At 50.3% G+C, this 22808-nt stretch overlaps 6 protein-coding genes across 6 annotated transcripts; 2 read left to right on the top strand and 4 right to left on the bottom strand.

Annotated features, from left to right (window-relative positions):
* Positions 1–3696: 3696 nt before the first annotated feature.
* Positions 3697–5503, top strand: FSUBG_13632 (GPI mannosyltransferase 4; the record flags this gene model as incomplete). Its single annotated transcript, XM_036678544.1, has 4 exons — positions 3697–3805; positions 3936–4321; positions 4386–4513; positions 4573–5503. 4 exons carry the CDS (start codon positions 3697–3699, stop codon positions 5501–5503), a joined length of 1554 nt encoding a protein of 517 aa, XP_036530907.1.
* Positions 5504–6116: 613 nt separating this feature from the next.
* FSUBG_13631 (60S ribosomal protein L10a) lies at positions 6117–6919 on the bottom strand (the record flags this gene model as incomplete). The annotated part of the gene is made up of 3 exons (XM_036678543.1): positions 6117–6573; positions 6628–6805; positions 6901–6919. 3 exons carry the CDS (start codon positions 6917–6919, stop codon positions 6117–6119), a joined length of 654 nt encoding a protein of 217 aa, XP_036530906.1.
* Positions 6920–7306: 387 nt separating this feature from the next.
* Positions 7307–12320, top strand: FSUBG_13630 (uncharacterized protein; the record flags this gene model as incomplete). The annotated part of the gene is made up of 7 exons (XM_036678542.1): positions 7307–7401; positions 7461–8308; positions 8356–9577; positions 9627–9873; positions 9971–10805; positions 10862–11535; positions 11592–12320. The coding sequence occupies 7 exons, from the start codon at positions 7307–7309 to the stop codon at positions 12318–12320; spliced, it is 4650 nt and encodes a 1549-aa protein (XP_036530905.1).
* A 211-nt stretch (positions 12321–12531) lies between these two features.
* On the bottom strand, positions 12532–14569 carry FSUBG_13629 (uncharacterized protein; the record flags this gene model as incomplete). Its single annotated transcript, XM_036678540.1, has 2 exons — positions 12532–13964; positions 14023–14569. The coding sequence occupies 2 exons, from the start codon at positions 14567–14569 to the stop codon at positions 12532–12534; spliced, it is 1980 nt and encodes a 659-aa protein (XP_036530904.1).
* A 1026-nt stretch (positions 14570–15595) lies between these two features.
* Positions 15596–19684, bottom strand: FSUBG_13628 (PH domain protein; the record flags this gene model as incomplete). The annotated part of the gene is made up of 1 exon (XM_036678539.1): positions 15596–19684. The coding sequence occupies one exon, from the start codon at positions 19682–19684 to the stop codon at positions 15596–15598; it is 4089 nt and encodes a 1362-aa protein (XP_036530903.1).
* A 795-nt stretch (positions 19685–20479) lies between these two features.
* On the bottom strand, positions 20480–22319 carry FSUBG_13627 (eukaryotic peptide chain release factor subunit 1; the record flags this gene model as incomplete). Its single annotated transcript, XM_036678538.1, has 5 exons — positions 20480–20691; positions 20756–21887; positions 21944–21993; positions 22055–22139; positions 22284–22319. 5 exons carry the CDS (start codon positions 22317–22319, stop codon positions 20480–20482), a joined length of 1515 nt encoding a protein of 504 aa, XP_036530902.1.
* Positions 22320–22808: the final 489 nt, after the last annotated feature.

Raw genomic sequence — 22808 nt, 5'->3', positions numbered from 1 at the left:
TTTGGGTATGTTTGTGGTTCGTGTTAGAGTAACTGGTGATGTAAGTAAGAGATTTGTTGGGTTGCGAAGAGAAAATGCAGAGAGGATTCGTGATTGTTTTTGGGTGATGATGGAAGTTGGAGGAGTCAGCTAGGTAGGCACCTAGGCAAGTAGGTAGTGGAGGTTAGGTAACCAACCGACCAATAAACCAATCACTGTGGCGGGGTAAAAGGTAGGCTGAGGTGGGTGCCTCGTCAATGCTGAGGGCGTAGACTACGTACCTAGAGGCAGGGCTGTGAATCAGACTCGGGACCCTTTCCTTCAGATGGGGCTTAGTGAGATAAGATAAGCGGGTTGATGGAGTTGATGGAGTTGATGGATTCCGAAGAAGCTTGTTGAGTATGAAGAAATGGCTTTGATACTGGTGGTTGTGATGATGGTGATGATTGTGAGAGTAGAGAGATCCAATTCGGTGGGAGGAATCGGGCATTTATATCAGTGAATTTCAGAGTGCTAAGGTTTACTTTATAGGAAGTGAAGTGGATCTGCGCTGCTGCTGCTGCCTTGAGAACCTGAAATAACCTCAAAGACTACTAACCTAACAAAGGGAACGAACAAATTTGAAAGAGTCAGACGGCAACCTGAAGTTAGAGGTCATGGTTGGCACGAACCTACAGGGCGCGAGCGGGTTTAATTGGGCGGCTTGAGAACTATCATATCGTCGTCAGTGGACAAAGGAATTTGGCTATTTAAAGGTTTATTTAATCTGTTTAAAGTGTAAAATACCTAGACTTGTACTACGAACAAATGCTTTGTTCGCATCCAAGTATCGGCACATTGCGTTATTGTTTAAGCTTCTAGAAAACTTCTCTTATTTTACGTCTTGATTGTAACTTGTTCAAAAGACACACGTACGCATGCTTCATTCACGGTATTGCTATGCAGTCTTGGGCACATTGATACCAGGCCTACCCAAGCATCCAGGTGCAAACTGCACTTATTCCAAATCCAAATAATAAGCCACCACCGGAGCGGACACTCATAACTATAAGTCACAGAGCTTGTTCCCATTTGAATTCAATCAGAACATTCAAGTCGGTTCTCTATCTCCCCTCCCCCCCCCTCCTTTCACCGAGCTCTAAGACACAGGCACCTGCCTACTAGGTAGATATGTGTGATGGAGCTCATCGCATTCTTTTGTCCACGGTCAGCAATGGCAAGCTACTCCTCAAGGCACCTCAGACTGTATTTGAGGCCACAATGCTTGTCAGTGCGATGAACAAACCCGAGACGATCAGGATACTGCAGCGATGGAATACTCATTGGAATCGTCACGAGCGGGCGCACCATTGGATTGGTTCCCAAATTTTGGCAAGGGAGAGAACAGAACAGTTGTTGGCAAATGGCTTCAAGACACCGTCAGTGCAAGAGCAACTACCTACCCATTGGAATCAACCTTGTCATCCCTTATTAACTTCGTGGCGTCTGGCCATCCCAAAGCTTCTTTTGTTGAGTCGAAGACCGCAAAAGAGAACAATCATGATCATGTTGCTCACAGGTGGATCAACAAATCATGAGAAGGTCGTGCAATATTCTCAACCGTCTTCAGTGCCGAAAGGGGTTAACGCAAGCATGGTCAGGCAGTGTTTGTATGCTGTCCGTGCCCGTTCCGTGATAAACAGCAAGCGGATCATCACAAAGAATACAGTAGAGACGGTATTGCAAGTGGGATGTTGATGTTCTAAGTTACGATGTTGCTCTCAACATCGTACAACAAAGGCGGTGATGTCTCATCGATCTACAGACAGATCCACATTCGAGACACCAGTGGCATGCATAACACAGCCATTGAACCCATCTTTCCCCTCATCCCACCAAATAAACACCAGTTGATGGAACCCCCAAATGCACATGAGGGTTCCAACTCATCGGTAGGATGATCTTTTACACGAATCCTAGATTGACAGCCTTTGAAGGCATCCTGCAGACCCGCGGCAGTATCCGTACTCGAGCTCGCTTCCGGCAGCTAGCAATGCATGGGCATTGTCTTGTACAAACGGCACGGATATATATCATTGCAATCATGCGACTTTCTAGGTGTGGGCGATGGGTCACTCGCGGAACGGGACTACTAGGTACCTTGGAAACTTGGGTCCTTGATCCTAAATAACAAAAAGACTTGGGTAAATGAGCATAACTTTAGAATACCTTTTGACAAGTTAATTTTGACACCCTACCTATATCAAAGTCTGATGTTTTTCTTGCTCCCCGAGGCGGGAGTACCTACTACCTAACACGTGTTGACTTGGAAGCCCGTGAGGAAAAACAGGTCCTGACATTGAATAGGTAATTGTCCACTAGCTACTCTGTAATTCCCATTCGATTCAATACCAGGATCACCATCTTCGTGGTAATCGTCCCAGTTGGTGGCTGGAAGCTGGCGTATCAGCGGCCACGATGATTAGATCTTTTATTGCAACCTAATGGGCCTATGTAGCGCTGGTCAGGATACCTCGAATTGGATTGCCATCAACAGAGCCGCTCGCTCGTCGTGTTATCATCCTGGCGTTTATTCATAGGTCACCGTGGTAGCTTGATTTGGCTCCGGGATATAGAATTATAAGAATGCCTCGATAAATCACTTGTCCCAGCCATAGGCCACCAAACATAAAAGAATGATATTATTATGTTAGATCGGGGCTTTCAGGAGGCCTGTTCGTCCGGTTGGGCTGGGCTGTCTGTCAAACCTCCCGTGCTCCCAGAAATCGTCTCCCCCTGTCTTGACCCGTCAGTTCTTGTCAGTCTAGGTAGGGAGCTAGGGAGCCCAAGCCCCTAAAAGAAAAAAGCTTCTAGCGGACGCAGTGGACCTCATCATCGTCAGTCCCTTCCCCTAGCCTTGGGATCCAGCTACTAGTGCCGCCAATCCCGGATCACGGCGTTGTCTCCCACTGGCCACGTTGTAAACTGGCGCTTCCCCTGGGCTTGAAATGTTTCCCCTTGGGTCATCCACTAGGCCCTGTCCGTTAATTATGTACCTAGCTTGCGTTCTCGAGACGAGTCGAGTCGAGCTTCTGTGATGAGGTTTGGTTGTTAATCCTTGATCCATGGAGTGGCCCCCTTCAATCCATCCATGCCCTTTTGTTGAACTCATTCAGTGGGCGAAGAAACCCATATCCCGGGCATGGAGCTGACTGTCTCTGGTGGGGGGTAGACAGTATCCGCAAGTGTCAGTCACTCAAACGGAACCTGATCTCCATACGGGCTTGCTTCACCTTCACCTACACATGCACCACCTACTCATACATACATCAGTCTCGCATTTCCTCTTTCATTCTTGTTTCGGTTCATTGTCCCCTTCTCTTCCTATAAATAATTTTCTGACTTGGGGGATTGTCTCGCATATTCGTCGATCTAACAATAGACCATCATAAATCTTGCATCTTCCCTTTCCACCTCCACGACTCGAAGCTCTTCCAACAGCATAACGTACATATCAGCCGCCGCATAACGATCCGAATCCAATCTGTTCAGCTCGAATTTCCTGCGACGGGCGAAATTTTGACACTTTTCTCTACTTCCCCCACTTTGCGATTGCGGCGGAGCGCATCGAGTCGAAGCGCTCACATTCAGCCTTTGTTTATGCGAATACTCGATGCCTTTTCCCCTCGAAACTAAGCTCATGATTGCTCTCCCAATTCACAGCTGCTAAGATCAACTATGTGGCGACGAACATATCTCACGCTCGTCCTAATAAGGCTGTGGTTTGCGCTATCTCCCAGTTATTTACATCCGGACGAGAACTTCCAAGGACCCGAGGTCATAGCTGGTATGTTTCTCTCTACGCCAGCTCCCAGATGCCCTCCTGTTGAAATGCCTGCATTTCCAGATGATGCATTTCGATGTCCTCTGTGTTCACGCAGACTGCCACTGCGAGTCCAGCTGCTAATTCGCGCCAGGCCAAATCTTTAGTTATCCTGTTCGACACACTTGGGAATTTACAAGCGAGAATCCTATCCGTAGTGTTTTCCCACTATGGCCCGTCTACGGTCTTCCTATGCTTCTCCTGCGGTGGCTATGGATCGGTAACGGCAAAGACGGAGAGATCCCACCCATTGCGGTTTTCTGGACTCTGCGCGTTCTCATGTTTGTCATTAGCTTTGTTCTTGAAGATTGGGCGTTGCATGAGTTGATCCCGTCACCGAAGCATCGTCGTGTTGCCGTTCTCCTTGTTGCCTCGTCCTACGTGACCTGGACCTATCAGACGCACACGTTCTCCAACTCGGTAGAGACACTCGTTGTTGCGTGGAGCCTTGTTCTGATCCAGCGAGTCGCTGATCCACGGGTTCGTTGCTTGCACACCATCACCACTGATAAGACTATCAGCTGACTTCAAATTCGACACACAGCAGCGGTCATGTGTTTTGTCTGCCACAGTGCTTGGAATAGTTGGAGTATTCGGTGTATTCAATCGAATCACGTTTCCAGCATTTCTTGTTGTTCCTGGACTTCGACTGCTCCCTGTGTTCTGGAAGAGGTGAGTCACCCTATTTGCGCTTGGCGCGGAAATGCATGAACAAGCTAACACATCCACAGGCCTACGTCTCTCGTATCCCTGACGTTAGCTGCGGCACTGACAACTGTCATTGCCATCGGTCTGGACACCGCGTTTTACCTGCCAAGTCCCATTACATGGGCCGACCTGATCCATAAACCTGTAATCACACCCCTTAACAACTTCAAGTACAACTCAGCAACCGAGAACCTGGCGCAGCATGGCCTTCATCCTTGGTACCAGCATTTGGTGGGAAATTTGCCGTTGCTGCTGGGCCCAGCTGCAGCTCTTTTGATAATCAGACCCAAAATATCCATCCGACTATGGTCGGCAGTGTCCGGTTTGGTGGTACTATCGGCGTTTCAACATCAGGAGGCGAGATTCTTGCTCCCAACGGTACCACTATTTCTCTCGTCAATCCGCATGCCCCGAAACCAAACAATACTCTACGTCTTTACGGCAGTTTGGATCGGGTTTAACCTCGTCCTCGGCTCGTTGATGGGCATCTACCATCAGGGAGGTGTGGTGCCGGGACAGGTCTTCCTGAGTCAGCAACCAGATGCCACCCAAGCTATCTGGTGGAAGACATATACACCGCCAATCTGGCTTCTGAATGGCAAGAATGAGTTCTTGACCACGCGAGACGTTATGGGTCTCAAAGGTGAGGTGCTACTTGAGCAACTCTACGGACTCGCCACATGCGACACTCCCGCCGACAGGCGAAACCAGGAGTATCTGAAGGAGAAGAACGGCACATATCTGATCGCCCCGGCATCAGCTACATGGTTAGACCCCTACCTGTCTAACAAGGGCTTGGAGGGGCTACGATTTAGAGAGGTATGGCGTTACAGGAAACACTTGAACTTGGACGATCTGGATTTTGGCGACGACGGCGTTTGGGACACCCTGGCCAGGGTTGTTGGGCGACGGGGCATCATCGCCTGGAGAGTCACAAAGAGCTGCCCAAATTAGACACAAAGGGGGCATGACTGCTTTGTCGAATTTTCTTTGTCGCGTATAAAATATAAATCATTAATAACGATCCAATTTCCTCGACCTTGTGGAACAAGCTCACCAAAAGTTCGGTTTCCATGATTCCATCTGTGGTATTGTATCCATAATCATATTTCTTCACTCGAAAGGCTGGTTCTTCGCCTCACCAATTAATTAGCTTCGCTTGGAAGAAACCCTGCTCACATCTCCCCGCAACTAATGCACTGGAAATTGAGTTGACTTGAAGAAAGCCAGTCACGTCATTGATAGTCCTATAGGGCCTGTAGTGCCGTAAATTTGCAACCGGTGACATTCATCATCCTGGCATTCATGGTGTTGCCCTGCAAAACTTTGAGCTTGGCGATGCGGACGATGGTAGGGTTAACTTGGAGTCTAAATCGGTACTCTCCATCATCTATCTCCATTGTACATGTTTATCTAGGCTTTGGATGGGCTCAGTTGACAATCACGGTTGGAAAGCAGATTTGGCTTATTGTGTTTATTTTTCCTGCCCTCATAGTCTAAGCTGCAGTCCACATTTCAGTGAACATGATTGCCGGAGCCATCTCAGGCAGAGGCTAAAGAAACACGCTTAGTACAGGCGCTTGGGGGGAGACATGGAAGCCTTAATGGTAAGGCTTCCAACGTTCTGCCAGCCCTTCTTGAGGAGAGAGACGAGGTAGTTGATGGCCAGCATGATGTTGGCGACGAGCTGCTCCTGGGTCATCTCGACATTGCCGACGGCGACACCCATGCAGAGAACCTTCTTGAGCTGGAACTTGATGGTGGACTTGACCTCGTTGATGCGGCCAGTCAGGTCGTCGGCGTGAGAGACGGGAGTGGGGAATTTGCCGGCCTTGGAGAGACCAGGACCCAGGAGACGGGGGATCTGCTTGATGAGGGCCTCGGAGGCGACGAAGGCGTCGTACTTGCGGGCAAGCTTCTTGATGAGCTTCTTGTTCTTGTTGAGCTTCTTCAAGTCATCAGCGGACATGGCGTCAACACCACCGTGCTTGGCACGATCGATATCGTGCTGGTCACCGAGAATGCTGTCAATTTGTTAGCCTCCAATTCTCTTGCTTCTGTCGATTGTTCGGCCGTACCAGATGGACATGTTGGGCCGGGGGATGGAGGGCAGGCGGATGGTGCCGGAGAAACGCTTGTCACGCTGAGGGTCATAGTTCTTCAGGCCGATCTGAAGCTCAACGGTCTCAAGGAAGTTTCGCTTCTTGGTCTCGTTGGAGTACTCCAAGAGCTCTCCGACTTGCGTCCGGACATTAGCTGCATCACCGTTAGCATTCTTGCGCTGTCTTAGTATTATTATTGTCCTGAGTGACTCCTCGTGTGAGCTCAGTCTCCTCCAGGATATAACGTACCGACTGTGATCTTCGACATCTTGACAGTCTCCCAATAGATGGCTGTATAATCTAATGGTGGTCAGGGCGAGTTGGGTTAGGAAATCAGAAATTCTGAGCGCAGTTGAATTTTTTGGCAAAATTGGAAAGTGCGTCCCCACACAAAGTGGGGTTCCTGCCAGGGCAAAATTCCTCACGGGATCTCTCACGTGATATCTCATGGAAGTGCACCCAAGTACTTAGTAAGTACCTACCTATGGCACTTCGAAGAGATCAAGCTTTTGACGACGGCTTCAAGGCGTGGTAAATTCATTTATGGGCCAAAGTTAAGTGCAGGTCAGTTTACTTGGTAACTCGATTGTCTTTGTCTGGAATACGACATCGAAATCATATTTGGTCGTATCCACACTCTTCAAATCCCATCAAGATGAAAGACACGGCTCAACGGGTTGACGACTTAATCGCCAACTCAAATCACATCTCCAAATGGGTCGAGGAACAGCCAAGTGAAGAACAGTCAAGGTGCGCAATTCCTCCGATGTCGGTCTCGTGTATATATCCTAAAAAACCTTTGTCTGTAGTTGGGCCCAATCGATATTCACAAGACTCCTCGAAAGTGCTTCTCAGCCAAAAGGCGCTTCAGGCAACTCATGCGTGAAGCTCTGCGGTTTCGTTGAGCAGTCGTCAAAATCGCAGTCACAGAGTCTGAAACTCTGGGCCTATTCTAGGGATGTTACAATAAAACTCTTCAATTTTTATGTTGAATGGAACGAGTCAGACAACCACCGGTCAATGAAACTGGTTCTCGACCTGCTCCCTCAGCTCATCAGGAGAAATCCGGATGAGGAAGATGGCCAAGAGACCAAGTCTGCCATCTTGGACAATCTTGTCTCGATTGTGACTGGGAAATCATCAAAACCGCTGGCCAAATCTGCCATAAAGGCATTGGACCATCTCCTTGCCAAGGACATCATCACCCTGGATGAGATACGGTCCAGCTATGTCACTCTTCAACAAAAGGGCACTTCAACAAACCACTTGGATGTCTGGAAGTCTTTCCTTTCTGAATTGTTCCACTGGATGACGCTTCACTTTGTCTGCCCTACTGCTGGAAGGTTTATTGTCTGCTTGTACCGTGGTCTTAGAAGCCATGACCGACGAGGCACTTCAGGACAGTTGAGCATTGAGACTTGGCACATATGGCTGCTTGAGGCCATAAACGAGGAGCCTTCCATTCTAGAATCAGTCAAAAACTATATTTTCCTCCCTCTGTTCAAGGCGGACAAGTCTGAGGCCCTGGGTTTCTTGAAGAGAATGAATGAACACGAGGCCGTCTCTGCAGGCCATGAGATAGATATCAATCTCCCGGCCCTGCTGCAGCTGGCAGCGTTAGAGATCGGCAAGAAGGTTGGCTTAGTAGAAGAGCCAGGTAAGGTGCCAAATGAACATATCCCAGCGCCTGCTAATCTGCAACAGCACTGGGTGACGATAAATCTGCCGATAGCGACTCATCGATTGTGCTCGACGAGAAGGTCCTGGAGAGTGTCTTGGCCCATCCATCTCACGAAGTTCGCTCTCTTGCACTTTCACTGCTCATGAGCTCCCCATCAACAACAAGGCCATATTCATCCACAGCCCTTGACCTACTCCGCAAGCATCTCGCCACATACTTTGCCGATTCTGATGCCAAGTTCAGAAATGAAGTAGCTGGGAAGGTTCGAGACATGTTCAGAAGGGTCAGGGGTGCCATCTTCGTGCTCAAGAAGAGCATCCCGAGGGCCGCCGCTCGTAAGCAAAAGGAACAGCCAGGCCAGGCCCAGGAGCAACATATCCTTTATCGGACCAACCTTATATCTCTCCCCGAAGGTCGGCTGGTGCACTGCTTGGAGTATCACGAGAAGTTCCTATTTTGGTACATTGGCTTCTTGTGTAGTGAGTTAACACCCACTGCTTCTTATCAGCGACATAGTGCTTCTCTCAAGGCCGTCACTTTTATTCTTCGAATGGAAGGAGAAAAACCCAAGACGTGGGAGACCGCAGATGACCAGACACTATTCTTTGATCAGTTTGGCAGCTCATGGCTCCGAGCTTTGTCTGATCTGATCATGGATCCATTTGACGACATCCGAAGCCATGCCGGTGCGGTACTCAGATGGATTTTCTCGGATAGAAGGTACAGGAACTTCTACCTGCTGGCCCGACAAGGCAAACCAAATCCCACTGAAGAGCTCACAGAACTTCTGGGGCGAGCTGAAGACCTTGCTCGCAAGACTGCTCGAGCCGATCATTCAGATGGTGTCGCCAGAGTATCCCAGCTACTGTATAGGTTCTCTGAAAACGAGCAACATCGAGTCGCACTACTTTCAAAGCTGATAGGAGGCCTGGAAGCGAGGCTAGTAGTCGCTGAGAAGGATCTCGGCAGAGCGGTTCTGGATGCGCCGCTGCACGGTGATTTTGCTTCCCTGTGTTACATGTGGCAGGTGGTTTCAGAGCTTCAGTTTTCTGAAGGCGAGTTACAGTCCGTACAGGCTCTGCAAGACACTCTGGTCACTTGCTGCGAAAGAGTCTGGGCAGCAGTCCGCGATATTCTCTGTGATGACTCGCCTGAAGGCCATTTGCCCCAAGAGCTAGAAGAGGTTGATGGACTCGACACCAAAGATGTGTTGAGCTATAGCTTCCGATCTGTACATGAAGCCAGGTAAGTCAATCAATGACTTCGGGTATTGCTGCAACTAAAAAACCAGTAGCAATCTTATGCGCATCATTATCCTCTCTATCAAGCAACACTCCCGCCAAGGCAGAATCTGTCCCTCAAAGCAAGCTTATGAGAGAATAGGGAGCTTATCATTTACCCAACTAGCTACCCTAAGACACCGCGGCGCCTTTACGACTGTCGCCCTTACTTTCTCTACATGCTGCCAACTTGTCAAGCACCTGGACCAAGCTAAAGCTGGCGCCGAGGGTGGTACTGCTCTTCTTGAGCAGTGGTATGCGGTAAGTCTTACTATCTACCTGCTGAGTCACTGCATTTATTCAAAACGTATACTCTACAAGATATGGAATAGAAGGTTTGGCAACTGACCAAAAGTAGGGCACGTTAGAAGCCATCAACGCTCAGGTATCGACCACTCGACGATCTGCCGGCATCCCTGCAATGATGACAGGCGTCTTATCCGCCAATGCGTCTAATCCTTCATTCGAACAAGTCATGAACAAGCTCATGGAGATCGCCAGCCAAGAAGCCCGCGTCACTGAGACCGACGGTTCGAATCTTCCCCAGGTCCATGCGTATAATTGCCTGAAGGAGATCTTCAAGAGCTCCTACTTGACAGCCATGGGCAACAAGTCTGAGAAATTCTTACCGCAGTGTCTCGAGCTGGCAGCCAATGGCCTTAAGTCTGAACTATGGGCCATCCGTAACTGCGGCTTGATCCTACTTCGAAGTCTGATAGACTGTCTCTTTGGATCCCATCAGAGCAAGGCACTCATGGAAGCAGGATGGGACGGTAGAGCCAACCGGATCGCCTACCACCGATACATTTCCCTTCCAGGGACTCTCCTCCACCTTCTGAAGTCAGGCCACCAGATGATGGCGTCCATTGCTGCCAGTTCAGCTGCGGCCGAGTCAGTCTTCCCGGCCCTTGACATCATTCGAAGAGCCGGCCCCCCTGAGGTACTTCGTGAAGAGCTCCAGGTACATATAGCAAGGTATCTGGCCAGCCCGGTGTGGCACGTCCGAGAGATTGCAGCCCGAACTCTATGCTCGTGTCTCCTACACGCCCAATGGCTCGATACTATCACCAGTATTGCCGCTGAGTCTGTTCGATCTCAAATCGGGAATATTCAGAATCATGTCCATGGCGTTCTATTGGCACTAAAGTATATTGTTGATCGCCTGAGCGAGGTTATGCCCGAGCAGTTACACCGTGAGAAAGACTGTATCTTCGACAAATTAGAAAATCCGCTAACACGTACTATACAGACGACATACCCAAGCTCTCCGGTTTTCTCATTGAGTACTGGCGTGAAATCAAGGCCTTGGACTCACCTGAAATTCCTGCCGCGTATCTTGAGGTCACAAATCTTGTACGAGCCCTCCCCAGGTCTGGGTCAACTGATCCTATCCAACTCGAATTCCCTACCTCCAACAACCGAGAGGGAGCTCTTCTCAGGGCACAGAGGGTGATCCACGAAGTCCACTCCATCGCTGAAGGTAGTGGCTCCGTCGAAAATCTTAACACATTGTTCCTGAGCACGACCATGGGCGTCAACACGATAGTGACTGGGCTTGAGACAGTTCCTAAGCTTTGGGACATTTCTCGCCTCTCAGATCAAGACGTGGGCAAGTTCTGCAACCTGTACCGTGATGTTTGTGTCAAAATTGGACCCGTTGAGCCTAGGGTTGTTGCTCTGCAGAACCTCACAGAGATCCTGGACCAGGTTCTAAAGAGTGGAAATATCAGCCTCGTTTCGCCGGATCTGCTTCTAGAGATTTGGGGCAGCCTGCCACTGAGTTCTATCAACCCTACCCTCGCCAACGCGGTAATCAGAATCAGTGGCTGTATCATCTCCATCCTCAGTAGAGCACAGGTTGTCACCCCAGAGGGAATCAAGAACTGGGGACATATGATGGCCGATGCCGGTCTGGATGATAAGGTGAGTGAAGGGGAAGCCAGCGATATACGATCTTTGACCACTAAACCTTTTTACAGGATTTTGATACTCGTCTCGCTACAGTCGAATCACTCTGCTCATTCTTTTCCGTCATTGAGGTGGGCAAGCCATGGGCTCAAGAAGAACACCTTGCAGCTATCCTCGCTCTTTATGACTCCCTAAACGATGACGACGACGATATTCGAGACGTGGGATCCGCAGCAGTCCAGAGCATTTTAGGTAAAGCTCTTGTACCTATTGAAGCGGCAAATCGTCTTCTCTTGTGGCTAGCCCAGCACTACGCTGGTAGCCCAACGTTCCGCCAGGTCGTTGTGCGTCGCACCATGGGTGATTCTCGGTACCCAACCCCTGAAAACAACGTGCTCTCTGTTCAGGACCAGCTGCACGAGGCAATGAAGTTTGACGATTCACTTTTTGTCATTGAGGAGCAGAATTTGTTCGTGGACGAGGTCAGAGAGACACAGCGCTGGATTGCTCTGTATGAGACTCTGGCATGGGAGTCTAATGACCCCTCTCTCGACTCGCTTACGACATGGACCAGTGCCGGGTTAGGAGCAATGGAGGATCTCACGAGCCAAGAAGACGGGCCTCTTGGCTATGCGTCAAAGCCTGAGGTGTTCGCCATCTTATCAAGGGTTGTTCGTGCTTCTGCAGCGATAGCAAGAAAACAGCCTGATTCTGGACTTTGCGAGAGGCTCAACAAGTCAGGCAGTGTTGTGCAAGACGGCCTGGGACATATGTCCGGTCTTTTGTTACAGTCTTTCTAGGAACCACCACAAACAGAGATATAACTCTGTAAACAGAACAAAGAGCAAAGAGAAAAGTAATGATTTATTGAAAAAAGAGCTCCCCTGACGCCTTGCAGTAGAACAACGGCCGTAACACGTGTGCTGTATGTGAATAATGGTAGTTTGTATGAGAAACCCCCCCACCCCCTTTCCTCTCCTGACTTGAGTCAATGCTTTCCAACATAATATCTCAAACATCTGTCTGGGCTCTCTGAATGCTCTTAATGGACGGTGATGGAGAGCCTGGACTGTCCAGCAGTCCATTCTTACCAAGCTTGCGGACAAGCATGGTATTCTGTGCCTGCAACTCGCCAACCTGCCCTTCGAGTAGCTCGATCTGACGACGAGCAACATCTCGCTCTGCACGAACGCGCTCAAGTTCAAGTGAGAGGTTGTTCTTCTCTTCCTGCTCGGCTGCTTTGCGACGTCGCTCTTCAGCCTTGCGCTGGTCCCGCTCACGTTTCTCCTCGAGCTTGCGCACCTCGCGGCGATACTTCTCCTCCTGCTTAGCCACCTCCTTTTCATGCTTCTCACGCAACTTGGCCACTGTAGCAGCGTCCTTCTCCTTGTCCCCAAGAAGCTTGCTCTGTCGCCGCTCCTCAAGACGAGCCATCTTCTCATCAAGCTTCTTCTTCTTTTGTTCGAGCTTCCTGAGTTCCTTATCGGCTAGTGACTGCTGTGATTGCTGCAGGTTGGAGCGGGAAGTCTCCGATTGGGACTCAACAAGACTATCGGGAGATTTGTTCTCGGCAGTTACACTCTTCTCAAGGGCTGACGCAAAGCTTCGGATGGAGGAGGTGTCGCTATCGTCAGCATGTTGCTCCTCAGCAATCGCGTGAGCGTCGGATACACTCCCATCAGTGGACACAAAATCAGAACCAGTTCCCCAGGTCTTGAGCAGGCTTGTAGGAATATAGGAACTGGCAGCCCCTATGGCACCAGCTATGACACCATACAGTCCATTGCTGCCCGGGAAAGGGTCGTCTTGATTTGTAGACATGACAGTCTCAGCCTTGGTGCTTTCAAGATTAGCAGTAGGTTCCGGTGCAGCCGTGGACTTTGCATCGTTCGTGATAGACGCTTCAGCGACGTCACTAGTATTATTTGCTTCGCCAGTCTCTTCCGGCTCAGCAAATCCATGCATAGCCTTCGACGTCACCCACTTAAGGAACTTGCCAGCGTCACCCACGATGCCTGGTGGTGTTCCCTTCTCGATAAGAAAGCGCGGGACGCTGCCGCCAGGGTCACTACGAGTCACCATGAGCCATTCCACAGCCGTGGCTGGTTCATCGAGTGGCATTGAACCGTGGCCCTCGCTGCCAGGTTTGGGGCTTGCTACCCTCCCCTCGTCTCGATCCAGGAGATCGGCCGATGACAGGGATCTCTTAGAGGCAAATTTGTCGACTGGGACTTCACGGATTACTTCGACTGATTCGTAGTAGCCACGGATAATGCCCTGGCGGGGAGGACACTCGGGGTGCTCGCAAGGTTTTGAGACTATCATGTACTGTCGGAGGGGCCGGGATCCTTGGGCGGGTTTCACGGAGGTCTCGGAAGTCAGGAGAAGAGTCACAAAGTCTCGCGGGGCGGTCGGGCCAGGGAACTGGGCAGAAAGTTGAAAGACTATTGGCTGTCAGCTAAAAGATGTTTTGGTAGTGATGGCATGATTCGGTCGGCGTACCTTGCAGTTGGCCATGATTACCAATCTGCTTGTCCTCCACTCGCTTGTCGGCGCCGATACCACGGATATTGCCACTTCCAGGAGCACCTTGGACCTTCATTGTCTCCGAAAACTCGACAGAAAGGCCCTTCTTCCAGTCGTCAAAGGACAGCCCTTCGTGTACGCTCCGGCGAGCGAACCATGCGCCGCGTCCATCTTTGGCGCTCAGCTTATAGACGCTGATCCCGAGAGGGTTCTCTTTCGCGCTGACTTTGATCTCCTTCCACTCCTTCTGCAGATCTTGTGCCTGGCCGATGGCTTCAGCTTTCTGTCGCAGGGTCAGAGCACGTTTGATATCGGGAGCTGAAGCCGCCGACTCCGTCTTGGATCGAGCTCGTCCTGCAGAGCTTGAAGCGTCCTTCTTGGCAGGCACTGGAACAGATTCGACCACGGTCTGCGTCTCGGAAAGAACATCGGCTAGGAACTCTTCGAGGTCGTCGTCTTGGGGCACCTGTTCCCACTCAACAGGGCCCATAGCCTCCAGAGGTTCGTGGTGATTGCCCCCCATAGCTGCTGGCTGAGTGGATAGCTAAAGGTACTTATGGAGATGAACGGCGGATGGGTTGGACTCGAGTTAGTGAATAGTGTAAGTGTGAGATCTCGTGGGAGTACCCAAGGTTAGGTAAGGTAGTAGTGTATCTAACTACCTACTAAGATAGTCTCGTGCCCGCTTTTGAGATAAAACAAGGAAAGTCCAAAAGAGTCGCTAACTTAATGTTTCAATAAAAAATGAAGACGTCAGAAGTAGAACAAGATGAGATAAAGCCAAGAAGACCGACGACCAACCAACGTTAGAAATAGCAGTCGGAATCATACCAAGAACCTTTTGTATCATCTCGGCCGCTACGGGCCATGATCAACTGCCGTCATTCCCGCGATTGACGTCACTACCTAGCCCACCTTACAGACTTACATCCACTACTCCGTATATAGCCTACCTATAGGTAAGGTAGGTAACTAAACTTCAGTGGCCAAGCCTAAGGTAACTAAGGCAGGCCCGCAGCTTAGTCATTCGCGACAATCCATCCTCCTTCGCACCATTGGGAGCATCGTATCAAGTTCCCAGCCAAATAATTACCTTAACTATAGGTCCTAAGGCAGCGCATGAATATACAAAGTACCAAGGCAATCTCAATCTCTTAGACTTTTCGAAAGGTGGCTACCTATTTCATAGATAATCAATGTTGGACAAGGCACTGCAAACAGACCCGCTGCATCCTTCCTTGGTTCCCCATCCGTATATACACAAAGACGACTAACGTATCCGTAGAATTATGCATAATCAATTCCAGAATATCCTACTCCCGATTAGTCTAGCTACTGCCCATATAGAGCACCGCTTCTCGGCATTTGTGAAAGAGTCCACTCCGACTAGGTACGTATGCTGACATATGAAATTCGCCAGGCGAGGGCGAGGGAGCCCGAGAGTTCTATTCACCTCTCGAGTGCTTGCTTACACATTATATGTACAGTTACAAAGTAAAACTTCCTTAGGGTGCCTTGCCCAATATAAAACTGTGCTCTTTCTATCGTATTACACAATCGACAACTTCCGATCCTTCATCGCAACCTGGTAGTCCTGCTTACAGCTCCCGCAGTAGGTATCCCGCCACTGCTCGAGGGCCTGCCGTCTCTTAGCTGGCATAGGTCCCATGGCCTTCTGTGGCCCCTTGCCAGCTTCTGCCCCTTTTCTCGGCCGCTTTGCGTCGCCCTGCTGCTGCAACATAGTATCCAGTTCATCACAGAGGAACTTTTCATCTACCAACCAATTCTCCCATTCTGACTGTAGCATCTCTCGCTCAATGCTGTTGACAACCCTCATGGCTACTAGCAAGTCATGCCGGTACGATCCTAGCCGTTGTCGAGTCCGTCGAAGTCGACGTGCTGTGGCACGACTAGTGGGTGTAGCCAAACTAGCACCGGCATCCTCCCAGGGCCCGTCCATGTCTGTCGTATCCAGTAGGTCCTTGAACGTCGAGAAGCATGTGCTGTTTTCGGGGAAGAACAACCCTTGATTAATTCCGGATGCTGTATCCAGATCCGCAAAGTATATGGCCCTACTCATCATCGAATTGGGTCGAATTCCGATGTTTTGCATGAATCCTGCTGCTCTTCGCTCTCTCCACCACGTCGAAGTCTCGGTCGACGTTAGTATGAGATTTGTAAGTGTGCTGAAAGCGAGAAGTACAAGGATGATCCACTGAGCTGTAATCAAGTTGAACAAGTTGCGCAGCACAGCAATAGCCCACATGATGAGTGACGATACTGCACTCTCTCCCAGTGAACGAATTGTCTCAAACACCATCGTCGTCAGGGTTCGAGGCTTGATGGCCTGCTTCTTTGCTGAGTCTGTCGCAGCAGGCGAGAAGACCACCACCTCTGTCTGTTGCCCAATCTGGCCGTACACCTGGATTGCTCTGTTTGTTCGGCTGCGAGTTCCAAGCTTCCGAACTTGATCCGTAGCAACCTCAGCCAACTCTTCAGCGTCACTTGCAGCATCGTGAATGGCTTGGCGGTCAATCAGGTTCTTGGAGAGCGCCGGGTTTTTCGACCAATCCGTTTTTGTGTAGATGGCTAGTTTGCACTTGGACTTGGCCACATGCGTTATGACAATCTTGGTCACAACCTTGAACCAGCTTGAGTGAGGCAGATGCCACGCCGTCTTGACATGGGTTACCACGTATGTAACGTGATCGCTGAAGACATCGATGATCTGGTAGTCATTAACATCGGCCGTCTTGGACCGACCCAGGACATCTTTGTAGTCAACCTTGAACTGGAAGTCACGCCTCATCCTGCCTTGGTCGACTAGGACCCAGGGTCCTTGAGCAATCTGCTGAGCACGTCGTTCAAAGTAGAGCTTTGGGAATACAAAACTCTTGTCACCGAACAAAACGTGGAAGCAGGACTTGGCACTAATTTCAAAGTGTCGCTCAGCCGCCATCTCTTTCATGCCCTCTGGTTCATAAATGACAGGGCGAGCTGGCAAGTGAAGTTTATGATTATGTCGAGTCCTCGATTTCGAAAGACGAAGCGGAGGGCTGAACTCCATACGTCGAGCAACAGGCCGCCCCATCGAAGTACCGTCATCCATGGGCGTGTTTGCTGAGACCTCCTCCCAGCTTTCGACACTAGGACTTGGGCGGTCATACTCTTCCTTTTCGAGATTGATCAAGGTGGTGATGATCGCCTCAACATCCATAGGCTCCTCAGCCTGGATGTCGTCGATTAATAGGTTGAGACGAGTGTGGAGCAGACCGAGATCCTCCAAGAAGACTTTGATGGTGATCCTGGTATATCCTGTTTCGTTGGCGTTTTCGTTCAGATGCAGGAAAATGAAGTCGCAGTCCCTGCCTGGGGCTGCCGTTACTTCACTAATGATGTCGAGACTGATATTGTAGGCCGTGACGAGTCCTATTTGTTGTCCGTAGAAGTACATATTGTCGGGTGTAACGTATATACGGCCATCGCCCGCCATGTCTGGTTTGCCGGGCCCTCGCTCAGGAGACCCAGTCCAAGCGGCCCGGAAGACAAGCACCAGCTTCTCCTCCAAGGGCGCATCTGGGAAAAGGAGTCGAAACTGGGCGTGTTGCGCTCTCAACTCTGGGGGATAATTTCGGGGGAAGTATTCACCACCGTCCTTCCGCTGAACACCTTGCCCTACAGTGCTTCCAGGAACGACAACACCAATAGGATCATCCTCGTCGAGTCTGGGAAGGACGGGTTGTGGCGGTGCGTTCATTGCACCCCAGAGACTTGTTCCCCAGTAGTTCGCAACCACAGACGCAGGGAGTTTCCTATTGTTACCTACAGGTTGGCGTTCTCCTGCTGTCAAGACTGCAATTCGACTCAGTCCGGTCATCGACGGTGGCTTGGCCAGGGTTGCTGGAGCCAAAGTGCCAACCTGTGTGTCAACCGAGGGCAGCATACTAGGCGTCTGCCTGAAATTTGTTGTGCTTCCAACGGACCCTGGAAACCCTGGCGGTAGCGTGTGGCTAGTAGCCATCATGCTAGCCAGTCCAGTCGTGGAAGCTGAGCCTCCCTGTCCGGCTTCGGCGCCTTGGGTGCCAAAGGTCGCTTTGCGATGTAGGTCGAGCTTCTGGATGATCCTGGCAGCATGCTCACGGCCACTCTCGCCCTCCTCTCGAGCCAGGTCTCGACCCAAAGCAGTGATGGTACGACGAGAGATGCTGCCGTTAACGTCAAAGCTCTGTCGTGTACTGAGGTTACCGTCTGGTCCTGGGACAGGCAGTGTGTTTGTTCGGTCAATACTAGGGCTTGATTCATCGTAGATGCCGATCTGTGCGTCGAGGGCCTTGGCAGAGAACTCGGGAATACTGGGGGGAGTGATGGAGAATGCAGGATCAATGGACCCGGGAAGAGAAGCACTAGTTCTGTTCATGCTGGTCTCGAAAGCCCGCTTCTTGGTAACCTCAAAAACCTCCAACCACTCGGTCAGCTCGCCCTGAGTCTCTGCCTGGAGCAGGATTGTCTGGCTCTTGGTCTTGACCTCGAAGCAGAAGCGTCTGTCTTCGGCCACAGCCGGCTTTGCATTACAAAGTAGAACCCCAATCTCATCACCCTGAAGCACTCCCAGAGGCCCTGGTATCAGCCAGCCAAAGATGCCATCACGGCAATAGTACCATCTCCTGATCCACGTATGCCTTGCTGGCTTCCCTGAGAGCACCCGCAGGAACAGCCATCCTTGCTTTTCAGAGACAACTGTGGCACCTTCCTCAAGACGAACCGTGATGGGGCCACGAGTGCCGAGGAAAGGAACAGTTGAAGTGCTGTAGTCCTCGAGCTCACGGGATGGCTTGAATCCTACGAGCGCATTTTCTCCAATCTCTCTCCTGGCAGACTGCAACTCTCGCCTAAAGACCATCTCGGACGCTCCCATTTCATTCGACCACCCCTGAATGCGCTCCATCTCCTGATTCCAGCGCGTAGTGTCGATTGCAGCTTCTTTGGCACGCCGCAGCTGGCTCCAACGCTCACTGCATATTTTGACAAGCAACTTATCCATGCTGAACCGCAGCTGCGGTGCAAGCTGGCAGTAATCCATCGAGGCCTTGAGGTATGCCTTTCGGGTCTCGAAAACAGCAAAGGCATCTTCGCGCAGAGCTGATGGCTCCTTTGTCTTTGATTGACTGACGTATCGAGCGAGCGTAGAGTCAAACGTTCGCTGCGCCTGCTCCATGGCCCTCCTGCACTCCTTGAAATTCCTGAGATCACCAACGATGAACTGCCGAATAGGGTCGACGACTAGACCTTCCATCTTCTTCATTGTGCTTATCATCTGAATCCAATACTCACGCCATCCATCACCCACCCTCTTCAAAGCCAAAAATGTATAGTCATTGTCGACAACGCCATCAGCCGCCGAGGGCATCGTCTTGACGAGGAAAGTATTAATCGTCTCTTCGAGGGCGAGGATATCGTGTAGTAGTTTCGACGTCGACTGAGCATATCCGTTGAGCCATTTTTCTATAGCATCGACTTGATCGCCAAAGTTTGCGGAGGTCACACGAAAAGTCGGAGAATCGAGTGCTGCTTCGTTGAGGCCGACGGGGATGGCGCGGCCAGCCTGGTTGGCCACTGGTGGAGGGGAGTCTTCAGGCATTATGAGAAGATACTTATGTTTAAGCGCCTGACGACAGCTTCAGTTGAAACTGAGCTGAGGTCCCTCTATAGCGCAGAGATGGGAGAAAGGGAAGATTATACGACAGTAAAAAGCTGAAATGGAATGATGTTGACAAGATGTGTTCGTTGATAGGTCATTTCCAGGTATTGGATCCTAGGTGCAGCCCATGTAAGCTTGTAGTCTGTTGACGTAGTACACCCATGCTGGGTACCTAGCACCCAGAGGTCCGCGGACCCCCACAGCGACCAGAAACACCGGAATGGGGCATAGAGCTAATATCGTTCAAATACGCGGTGATTAAATAACAATACGATATCATACAGTACAAAGCTAGTAAGCCTTGCTTCATAAAATCATAAAGTATTATGTGAGTTTCCCTGATTTATGGATAATCCTCCCCTTCTGTTTTCAGTTGGGTGATACGAAGTACATCAAATTGTTTCACTTCAACTCACAACAATGGCCATACAAACGACTAGTATTTTGTTGATCCGGCGTGTAATGCCTGCTCATGACTATATATTCCCAATCAGGGACAAGCCTTGCAGCCAACTGACGCCGACTCTACTCAAATAGCAACAATCTTCAGGCCGAACGTCGCGATATGATGCGTTACCCGTGATGACCCTCAAGATCGATCCCCTAGCCGCCGTGCCGCCGCGATCCTTCAATTTTAATGGTTGGGCCTACCAACCGTTAGACCTGACATTCTGATTTCCTGAGGTGCAAGAATTGGAGGGTCTGGGATGTACCTCTATTCCCATCGATCATAACTCAAGCCGTCATCATTGTGCGAAGCGGACTGGGTCGCGATGCCTGGCGGGAAGAATGGAGAGGCGCGAGACTGTCACTCTCCGCCAAGCGGTGCTGGGTGATTGACATCGGCGCGGCATCGGTCGACCTCTGCGCCTCGGGGCGCATGGCACTGTGGTTGTACATGGACGGATGAACTTGAGTCGATCCCTCGCTGGCAACGAGGGGATCCGCTGGTCAATCTGTTTGCTGATTAGAATCAAGAGCTCTCATTTCCCAGAAATTATGCCAACTCACCGTCGTAGTACTCATCGTCGTCACTCAAGTCAGCCAGCTGCTCAAAGTTGACCTTGTAGCGGAGAAGACCGCCGATACCACCGAATCCCTTGACGAACTGGTTGCCCTCGGTGGATCGGTCAGAAACAAACTCAAGAGTGGTACCAAAGTCCTTGTAGTGTTCCGCAATCCATTCCAGGAACGATTCCTGGGAAACAATTTCCATCTCTTGGCCAGTCTCCTTGTCGAGGAACTTGTCGCGGTTGGTCTGCTCTTGTTGCTTGGTGGTGTGAAGGATGACCTCACTGCCATTGCTGTCTTTGAGAACCCAGCGGGTGATCTCAAGGTTCTCGAAGACAATCAAGGTCTCGACGGCACCGAGCTCGAGGGCCTTGAGGGTGTCCTCAATGCCGTAGCAAACCTTGCCAGTATCCTGGCTAATCTCCTCAAAATACTTTCCGATGAGCTTCTTCTCCTGGATGAACTTGACGTTGCCGAGAGTCTCGGAAGACAGCTCGATAGCCTGGTTGAAACCGTTCTCACCACCATAAGAAACATCAACAACCTTGATAACCTTGGTCGCAAGACGGCCATCGAACATGTCGGAGGCGTTGAGATCGTTCTTGAAATCGGCGGAACCAGCAAGAATGAGACCAGCGACGTTGACCTTGTCGGCTGTGATGAAGTTCTGGACAGCCAACTCGGCAACCTTTCGGACGTAGTTGTGGCGCTTCTCTTCTCGCAGACGGGCGAAACGGAGAGCGGACTGACCACCACGGCCGTGCTTCTTGGGAAGATCGACAGAGAACTTGTGGACAACCTCACGTGTGTTGCCGCTGAGAGTTCCAAACAGAGCACCGTTACCATCCATGATGATGAAGCCAAACTTCTGGTCGGACTCGAGCAGCTCGGCCAGAGCCTCGGTGTGGAACTTGTTGTCGCACAGGTAGAGGGAGGTGTTGATGGGCTTGAAGGGCTCGAAATCGATGTTGACCTTTCTCTCCTTGCCTTCCTGGGTCAAGATTTCGCCACAGTAGACGACCAGACCGTTCGGGGGCACCTTGTTGTACAGCTTGAGGCGCTGCTGGGTCGAGGTAATGGCGGACAAGACAGACTGTCTGTTGACTCGAGATTTGATGTTGGAGGCGGTACCCTGAGGGGTTGTTAGTGTGGTCATAGGAGAATTTCGAGAGGACTTTGAAGCCGTACGTATTCTTCAGCCAACATCTTGGCTGCTCGAGAGACTTGATCCTTGGGAGCTAAAAGGACACACGAGTTAGTGCGCGTCTTGAGAGGGCTTGTCTCACAAGAACGGCTTACGGATAATGAGGGAAATCATTGAGGTTCCATTTCCTCTGGCGGCTTCAAGACGCTTGATCAGCTTCTTTACCTTCCAGATCTCAATCTATTGAACGATGCCGTCAGTCTTCATTGTCTTTCGGGTTTGTCGATGGTTTAGACATTAATTTCTCGATCGCGGGGCAACGCATGACCCGAGAAAAGAAGAGGGGCATTCGAGGTCCGGGATGAGGATAAGAATAAGACTCACGTTCTTCTCGGCCTCGTTCGCCTGAGCGTCACTCATTTTGGCGGTTGAACTGTGCTTAGCTCAGACCTTTGCGATGGGAGTGGTATCTTCCGGTAGAGATTTCTCCTGGAGTCGTGGAACTATTAATTCTGGACTTGACTCTGGAGCCTGAAGATCCTAAAAGTTGGATGTTAGTGCCAGATTTTTTTCGTGCAGCGATGACCTACCTAGTGAGGCACCCACACCCACACCAACACCACAATTCATACGCGGGAGGGGGGGGTCTTTGAACATGACCCACAACACGATGTAGGGTGCCCAACACTGCGCCCGGGCCAGCATAATGTAAATACGGGTTATAATATGATTTTAACCCTATTTATGATATTATAAGGGCAAAACCCTAATTAAATAAATACTATTTTAGGCCTTTTTACTATTTTAAGAAAAATATTATTTTTTAGCTTTAAAATAATATTAAGATTAATATTATATAATCCCTTTTATATAATATTATATAGTATTTTAAAAAAGAAAAAAATAATT

The sequence above is a fragment of the Fusarium subglutinans genome, assembly GCF_013396075.1.
Source record: "Fusarium subglutinans strain NRRL 66333 chromosome Unknown NRRL66333_c0000367, whole genome shotgun sequence".
In the NCBI taxonomy this organism is placed as follows: Eukaryota; Fungi; Ascomycota; class Sordariomycetes; order Hypocreales; family Nectriaceae; genus Fusarium; species Fusarium subglutinans.
This window is presented reverse-complemented; position numbering and strand designations above follow the sequence as displayed.